This window comes from Callorhinchus milii, unplaced genomic scaffold (assembly GCF_018977255.1).
Source record: "Callorhinchus milii isolate IMCB2004 unplaced genomic scaffold, IMCB_Cmil_1.0 Scaffold3, whole genome shotgun sequence".
In the NCBI taxonomy this organism is placed as follows: domain Eukaryota; kingdom Metazoa; phylum Chordata; class Chondrichthyes; order Chimaeriformes; family Callorhinchidae; genus Callorhinchus; species Callorhinchus milii.
In genome coordinates, this window is record NW_024704744.1 from 71823656 (window position 1) to 71831910 (window position 8255).

Below are 8255 nucleotides of genomic sequence, written 5' to 3' on the forward strand. Positions count from 1 at the left end.
TGGGGGGGGGGGGGGGAATGGGGGATATATTCCCCATGTGGTGTGGGGGGGGGGGGGGGGGGGGAATGGGGGATATATTCCCCATGTGGTGTGGGGGGGGGGGAATGGGGGATATATTCCCCATGTGGTGTGGGGGGTGATGGGGGATATATTCCCCATGTGGTGTGGGAATGGGGGGATGAGGATTTTAGTAAGAGTTCTACATTAAAATAAATTATAATAAGATGCCGCTGCCCCGTTGTGTCGCCCGTTCACACCTCGAGTCAGGACCTTGACCGGGATCTGACTGTGGGCCTCACGGGGGCTCTCTGACTCGGGTTCGTGGCCCCTCGCTGCCCGCTCTCAGCTCTTACCGAGTTGGGGGGGAGGGGGAAAAAAACGCCGCTTATCCGCAACGACCCCGACCCCGCCCCCACCACACACAAAAAAAAACTGTTGTGCGCATGCGTGAAGTTACCTGGGACTTGATATCGCGAGAGTTTAACCACCGGCGGGCAACGTCGCACATGCGCAGTGACATTTGTGTTTGCTATTAGGAAAGGTAGGTGGTGTGTGTGAGAGAGAGAGAGAGTGATGGGGGATGAGGGGGTCAGGTCCTGTGTAGTGTGTGTGAGGGCAGGGGTTCAGGGTCTGGTCAGTGAGTGTGGGTTGAGTCTGAATGTCCAGTCGGAGAGGATGAATTAGGACACGCGAAGTATTTTTTAAATGATAATAATAATAATAATAATAATAATAATCTTTGCATTTGGCACAGCACTTTGATCACACCGCTGCGCTGTCCCGAACGAAGCGCTTCTTAGAATACACCGGCAAAGTGGATTGACTGTATTTTGTGCCATCTTCCCCCCCGCTGAAGGAATTCTCCTTCAGAGGCTTGGGACGTCCTCCCGTCGTCTATTACGAATGCAATTTGTTGCTGTAGTTGAGGGATTTGGGTGCTCCGGCAAACCTCAACTTTGTTCCCGTGCAGTCACTTAAACAAATGGCACCGTGCTTTCCTTTTTTTTTCCCAAAAAAACTATGTTTCATTTAAAATGTGTATCACTTCAAAAGGTATGGGAAAAATTCACATCTATTCATTGTATAATCACTTAATTCGACATGAACTCAAGTCCCATTCAGTTTCTGACCTGTAAAACCCACTTAATTTCTTTGCACTAGCCGTATTTTATAAATCTGATAATTGGCTAAATTGTAACGGTTTCTTGGTCTCAAATAATCCTAAATCCTAGGGAAATCATCTCCTAACTTGTATAGCCATCGTATATATACTGCATATCTGTGTCCTATATACAGTTTCCAATACAGGTAACAAAAGAGAATGGAAACTGGAACAACACATTGAATAAGTGATCTTAAATAAGAGCCCCATAGCAGACATCTAAATTCATTTTACAATCTATGAAGCCCTTGAGGCATGATACAGTACTCTATCAAATGCAAGCATCATTATTATTATTAGACTAACTCACAAATTACTAAAAAAGCAACACAAAAAATTAGATTAGGGAAGGGAACAGTACATTGACATAGAGTGGATTACTTAATATATCAATTGTGCCATGGACATTTGAAACCTTCATTTTACAGAGAATTTGACTTTTTTCCTTCATATTCTAAGTATTCTAAATTCGTTTCAGTTGTCTATTTCATTCAATTGGATATGATTTTATTGACGTGATAAGGCACTGTATACAATGCAAGGATTATTATTATCCAATCCATGCCATGCACATGTCTATTGTTACTTCCTATATGCAGTATCTTGGATTTGTGTGTCTTGATTTTGCATTTAATCCCTTCCAAATAATAAATAAATAATAAAAAATAATAATTTGGTCACTGAATCTACTTCTGTGTGTGGGACACTGCTGTGCGCAATTGACTGCCACATTTCGCCTGCAAAATATGTAGTCAATTCACTTTACAGTATATTCTGTGAAGCGCTTTGAGACGTTTTGAAGACGTGACAAGGCGCTATATCAAATGCAAGGGTTATTTTCAGTTGTGGATTTGATCTGAATAGGCACAGCTATGTAATAAGCTTTTACATTAGAAGTATACCAATTTGAAAAATAAAATACATTCAGTTTATCTGCAGTGTTTACATTTCTCTCATAGTGTTTCTTTAGCTGTATAGATGTAACTGTTCCTTCAAGGCTCTTTGTGTGGACCATAACTGCAATTTATTCCTAATGTTTTCATGATTCATCAGTTTCAATTTTGGCCAACATGATTATTTTAACCCCATAGGTAGTTTACTGCACAAAAAACTTTTGGATTTGGTGTGTTGTTTAACGATATAATTAAGAACCAGCAGAAATACTTTTAACAATTGGACCTAGTGAACTTGATCTGTGACATCATTGTGCCAAAGGAATTTTTCAGACCATTTATTCTGCTGTACAAATGACACTTCACATGCTACTTGCAATTGGTTTGAGTTGTTTGCAATGGTGGAATGCTGTTAGTTCACTTCCGTACCAAGTGTTGTGTGGCAACATGATTTTATTAGGAAAGGTATTTTATTAGAAAGGAATTTTTCTTTTGGTTAACCGAGTGTTTTAACACACGTGGAAACCTGTCACTGTGGTATGCAATCCAGACTGACGATTTCCATGCATCCCATTTATACATGAACATTCCCCAGATATGTGTTGGAACGCGCACTCTCTTCCCTGGAGGGGCACATCCTGATGCCCTAATTCTGGTGAGTCTCAGGCACAGGTTGGCAAGAGCCAAGTCTTGGGGACACCAGAGCGTATGTTTGGGGTAACTGCTGGAGCCTAACCAGCTAAAACCACATAGCTTGCCATTGACCTAGGAATTGGTGTTAGGCTGTGGGCAAGAGAGAGTTGGGTCAGGAGCAGAGTTTGCGATAAATTAAAACGCTTTTGTAGCTGGAAGTCCACTAGATACCAAGCCCAAACTGAGCCCAATATCGTGGAGTCCTGTAGCTCAGTGGTTAGAGCACTCGCTTTGCAAGTGAGAGACCTGAGTTCAATTCCAGGCAGAGGGCGAAACCTTGGGCAAGTTTCCTTACTCCACACACCTAATAATAATCCCTCCAAAAAACAAAAACAATAATAAATTGGTCATTTTCAATCTACGACTGTTTGTGGGACATTGCTGTGCGCAATTGGCTGCCGCGTTCGCCCACAAATATACAGTCTATTCATTTTACAGTGTGTTCTGTGAAGCGCTTTGGGACGTCTTCCCGACATGAAAAGCGCTATATCAAATGCAAGGATTATTATTATATTATATATTATAATATTATATAATATTGGGTGTTGGCTGCTGGGGGGGGGGGGCGACGGACGGTCGGGTTGGGTTAGCGCCTTTCAAACCCCGTACGAAAAGGTCTTCAAAGGCGGGGAAACAAGTCTCGGAGGTTTGACGTAATTTTTTTCAAAAAAAAAAAGTGGGCATCTCCTGAAAGCCATTCTGCACCACAGTCACCAACCCCCACCCCACCCCCCCACCCCCTGCCCCCCCCCCACACCCCCACCCCCTGCCTCCCCCACCCCCACCAACAGATGGTGACGGCGGGGGAGCGGAGTCACGTGGCGGCGGCTGGCGGCGGGAGAGCGCGGGTCACGTGCTGGTAAGATGGCGGCGGTGGCGGCGGCGGCGCTGTCGTCGCCTCTCCGCCGCGGGCTTCGGTTTCTCGAAGCTTCCGGTTCGCATCGAGTGTCCTGAACCGGGAAAGACGATGGCGTTGAGAGGCGGCCCGGCGCTGCCCCGGGGTCGGGCGCCTCACACGGCCTCACAGGCGGTGGGTGGGGTGGGGCTGATCTGATCTGATCGCCATCTCTTGACAGTCGGTGCAATTCAACTCTTATTAGAAACCCCACAGCCCCGACCAGAGGGGAAAGTTTTTTTTGATTCAGCAGTGAGTGACCCCTTCCCCCCCCTCCCAGTGATGGTCTGCTCCAGGGGAGTCCTGTACCCCACAAATATTCCTGACCCCCCACCACCACCACATTATTGAGATACTTTTTCAGCCACTGTCCACCTCCTCTGCCGTACCCGCCGCTCCGCCTCCTCCGCTTGCCCCGCACGGGGAAAACAGTTGGTAGAAACGGGACCTCAATCGACGAGCCATGACCTAACGCTGCACTGAAAACCGCTACATTGGGGAGGATTATAAACTAAGAGCGTGGGGGTCGCGGCCAAGGAGCACTTGTTTGCGTGAGATGTTAAGGTGACGTCCTATCTGTTCGGGTGGGACATGAACCCGTGGCACTAGTCCAAAAGAGAAGGGAGTTCTCCCGGTGCCCTAGACTTTTTTTTTCTGTATAGGAGAAAAAGTCGATTTGGGTGCCATCCGTACGCATGAAGAAGTTGATCCGTGTCTGGATATCACCAAGAGGGAGCGTGTAAATGAGAAAAAAGATGGGGCCAAGCATAGAGCCTTGTGATATACTGCAGGCGACCATGCGGGGGCAGGAGGAGAAACCATTGGCAAAGATGAAATGATGGCAGTGGGACAAGTAGGCCAAGTAGGACTGGAACAGAGTGTGTGGTCTCACTGAGGTGGATGAGGGAGAAGAGGCATTTGAGGAAGATGGGATGGTTGACTCAGAAAGGCCACGGGAGTTCCAAGAGGAGGCAGAGATAGCCCTAGTCATGGAGAGAGGTGACAAGAGTTGTGACTTTGATGAAAGCTGACTCAGTTTTATGGGCAGGGTGGAAACCAGACTGGAGGGCCTTGTGTAGGGAGTCGAGGAAAAGGTATAAGGGAAGTTGGTTGGCAGCAATGCATTCTAGCACTTCGGAGATGAAGGGCAAGTTTGAGATAGGCCATTAGTTTGCATAATGTGCACCTTAAAAGAGAGGAGGGAGGGATTCATAAAATAATTTATACAAGTAAAAATTAAGTCTGGATTTTTTGATAGTTTGATATAAAAGGAAACATTGCTAATTTATTATATATTACAGGCAATCTGCTACTGTATTAATTTTAGTGTTAAAAGTATTTACATTCTGTGCGGTCTACTTTTACAAGTAAAGCATTTGAGGATATTCCACAAATAAAAACAATTAGTTTACATTCACTGGCAGTTATCGTTGTGTAACCAATTTTGTTGCTTTTATTTGATAGTAAAAATGTGAGCTGTGAAAGTTGTCTTGAATTCTTATTCAATGGAATACGATTCTTGGGGACCAAAATAGACAAATAGACACTTATGATATAAAGTAACATTCCTTTGGACATTCTCCCTACATGAAAGGTGCAATATAAATGTAAATTTATGTTGTATTCCTCCAGAAGCCAAGTACACTTTGCAGCGTGAGGAAATATTTGACAAGGAAGATATGCAGCCAATTTGTGTTTTTAAAAACTTGGGTACAACTTTTCCCAGATAATGTGGCAAAGTTAAATGTTTTTTTTGCTGTTCAATCAACAGATTAGAAGCTACCACAATGTCTTCAACATCATACAAGCACAGGAATTTTGTTTCTGAGCCTATGGGGAACAAGCCTGTTTCTGCCCTGGCTGGTATTGGTTCAACACTGGGGAGGAAACTGGAAGAGCAGGGATTTGATAAGGTAACAAATAATTTATATCCTTTTGGTTGTGTTTTGTAGGGACAGAAGTGCTGTAATATGGCTTTATCACTGAATAGTGGGATACATGTTTCCACACAATTAAATATTGTTACTACATAATTAGATGCTACAACATTGTTTTTTAGTTCTCTTAAAACATATTCCAAGTACAGTATTATGTTTTGTAAACTAAACTGTTTAGGCATAATGTACAGGCTTATGCTGAAACTGTTTTTTGTGTTCCAGGCATATGTAGTATTAGGTCAATTCCTTGTTCTGAGAAAGGATGAGGAGTTATTTAAAGACTGGCTGAAAGATGCATGTGGGGCTAACTCCAAGCAAGCTGGACAGTGCTTTACGTGTTTAAAAGACTGGTGTAATTCCTTCCTGTAATGTTGACACATGTAATCTGATATATATATTCTGTCTGTGTGCTGTACCACTACTGAACTAATTCAATATGTTATAACTGACAAAATGTTACAAAAAATGTCAATACATTGGGCTTCACATTTAAATTAATTGTGGCTTTCCTATTCAATCTGCTTTAAACTGTTGATATAAAATTTGTGTGGTTGTTCTTCATTATACTGGCTAGGAGGAACTGGCTGGAGCGGAAATGTAGTAAACCACCAGTTTACAAAAGTGACCTCAGTGAACAAAACATAGGCCAGAATCATATGCTAAAGCTACTCCTCCCAATGGTTTTAGTAGGAGTAATGTTGGTGCTTTTTAAGACAAGTCATGGTATTTGTTGGTATGTATGTGGGCAGGTGGGGGTGCGGGGAAGGAAGGCAGGAAAGAGAGAAAAAGGGGAAAGGAAGAATGCACTAATAACACATCTTTTTGCGTATTTGTACCCGGAATATGGGCTTTTAAATTTTGAATTTGTTCCTCTCTTATGGAAATAAAATGAGTTTCTTGATCTGGAAAATACTAAAATTAATAAACCCTTAGTCAAGCTGAGGAGTTGATTTATTTGTTCCATTTCTATGTTTTAAAATATTTTAAATGTCACGTACAAGTTTGTAAAGTCAACAGGCTATTTAATAGGACGGGGAAAGGATAACAGGGTTATCGTAAGTGTAACAGTGTTACACTTACGATTCTCAGCATAAAATTTTCAAAACTTAATGAAATGTGAAATACACAACTCCATACATTTTATTTCCAATTACAATTTTAAATAAACAAACTAATTACACATTATATCGAAAACGCCCTTTGACAGATGTCTAGGCAATCATTTAGAACACAAAGTGTTAACCAGTTAAGTTTACAAACCAACAGAAAAGCCAAAATCATCCAGCACAAACAGAAATAATTTGTGCTGTTGCCTGTCGAACCAGAAATTCTGCAGCCCAAATAAAAAACCTCAAACCTACAAATCAGTGAACCCGGTTACTCTTTACTGGTGCCTCATCAGGTTCTCAATGCTTCACCCTAACGGAAGAATCATAGGTTGAAAGGGTCCTCTTACCAGATATGAAATACTGACTATCTACAATCTTCCACTGTACTGTGGAATTCACATTCTTCAGACTCCATATACAAGTAGTTAAAAATGTAATAGGAAAAATAATACGATTTCTCATGAACAGAGGTCTGTGATGTCATCATCTTTTGCCACAGTTGGTGCTATTGATGAACAAAGTCCACTCTGGGTCTCTGGATTATTGAATATTCCAGTTACAAAATACACTGCAGTTATCAGAAGGAAGATTGAACTATACACTTAAATTGTTGCTTTTATAAGAAGAACACATTTCTAAAAGTTAAAGCTCATGAATTTGGGGGTAAATTAGCAAGTTAGCTGAAAATGGATGCATTTATAATTAATGCATTAGGCATTACAAATTTATATAGCTCCATCTAGGGGACAAAGTCTATTGCTCTAAAAAAATCACTTGGAGAACATGTAATATAAAATTTGTTGTTCCAAACTGGGTGAATAATGAGGATAAAAGTCAATATCACTATGTGGACCAAGGAGTGACAGATAGATTTAAATATAGGCAAGTCCAAGGTAAGCATATTCAAATATGAAACCTTAAGCATGTGTAGAAAATAAACTTGTCCAAGAGCAGTGAAGCAAGAAAGGGATTTGGACGCAATTATTGATCATTCACTGAAGGTTTCCGGTCAATGTGAATCAAATGCATTTTGAGGTCATTTAAGTATAAATCAAAATTTGTTAACCTATTGGAATAGATTTGTATTTCGACGACTGGTCAAGCTACATTTGAATTGTATGTAAGTTTAGACACCATTCTTGAAGTGTTGGTAAGAAATTGGAGAAAAGCTAAAAGGATTATTCCAGGATTTAAATTTTCGATTTACAAAGAGGGACTCGGAACTAAACTAATTAGAAAATATTGAGGTTAACAGNAAAAAAATTAAAATAGAGGAAAACAAACCAGGTCTTTAAAATTATGAAATGCATATATGAGCTAGATGTCAAGCACTCTACTTGACATAGTCCTTAAGAACAGAACTAAAAGTTAGAATTATTTTCCCATAATGTAGTGGATATGTGGAATAGATTCATAACAAAAGCTACCTTGGTGAAATTATTATTATCTATATAAAAATGAATAGTATCCATTGATGTAGTAAACAGAACACGTTATCCCCATGTCACAAGGATTTCTGTGCCTCTGGGGCCAGAGGGGGAAAGATCAGCTTTCAGTTGTGACTTT

At 41.3% G+C, this 8255-nt stretch overlaps 1 protein-coding gene across 3 annotated transcripts; it reads left to right on the forward strand.

Annotated features, from left to right (window-relative positions):
* Positions 1 to 522: 522 nt before the first annotated feature.
* Positions 523 to 6521, forward strand: banf1 (BAF nuclear assembly factor 1). 3 transcript variants are annotated; one of them, NM_001292828.1, is made up of 3 exons: positions 523 to 541; positions 5415 to 5556; positions 5803 to 6521. In NM_001292828.1, exons 2-3 carry the CDS (start codon positions 5431 to 5433, stop codon positions 5947 to 5949), a joined length of 273 nt encoding a protein of 90 aa, NP_001279757.1. In that variant the 5' UTR covers positions 523 to 541; positions 5415 to 5430; the 3' UTR covers positions 5950 to 6521. The 3 variants fall into 3 exon arrangements, with proteins under 3 accessions (NP_001279757.1, XP_007892537.1, XP_042188600.1); XM_007894346.2 differs by lacking the exon at positions 523 to 541 and adding an exon at positions 2579 to 2710 and having other exon boundaries at positions 5803 to 6517; XM_042332666.1 differs by lacking the exon at positions 523 to 541 and having other exon boundaries at positions 5192 to 5556; positions 5803 to 6517.
* Positions 6522 to 8255: the final 1734 nt, after the last annotated feature.

Bases quoted from the DNA above. Each gene is read 5' to 3' on its own strand.
- banf1 (NM_001292828.1), top strand. From the start codon at position 5,431: ATGTCTTCAACATCATACAAGCACAGGAATTTTGTTTCTGAGCCTATG. The intron at 5,557-5,802 runs GTAACAAATAAT...TTTGTGTTCCAG, and splicing joins AAGAGCAGGGATTTGATAAG to GCATATGTAGTATTAGGTCA.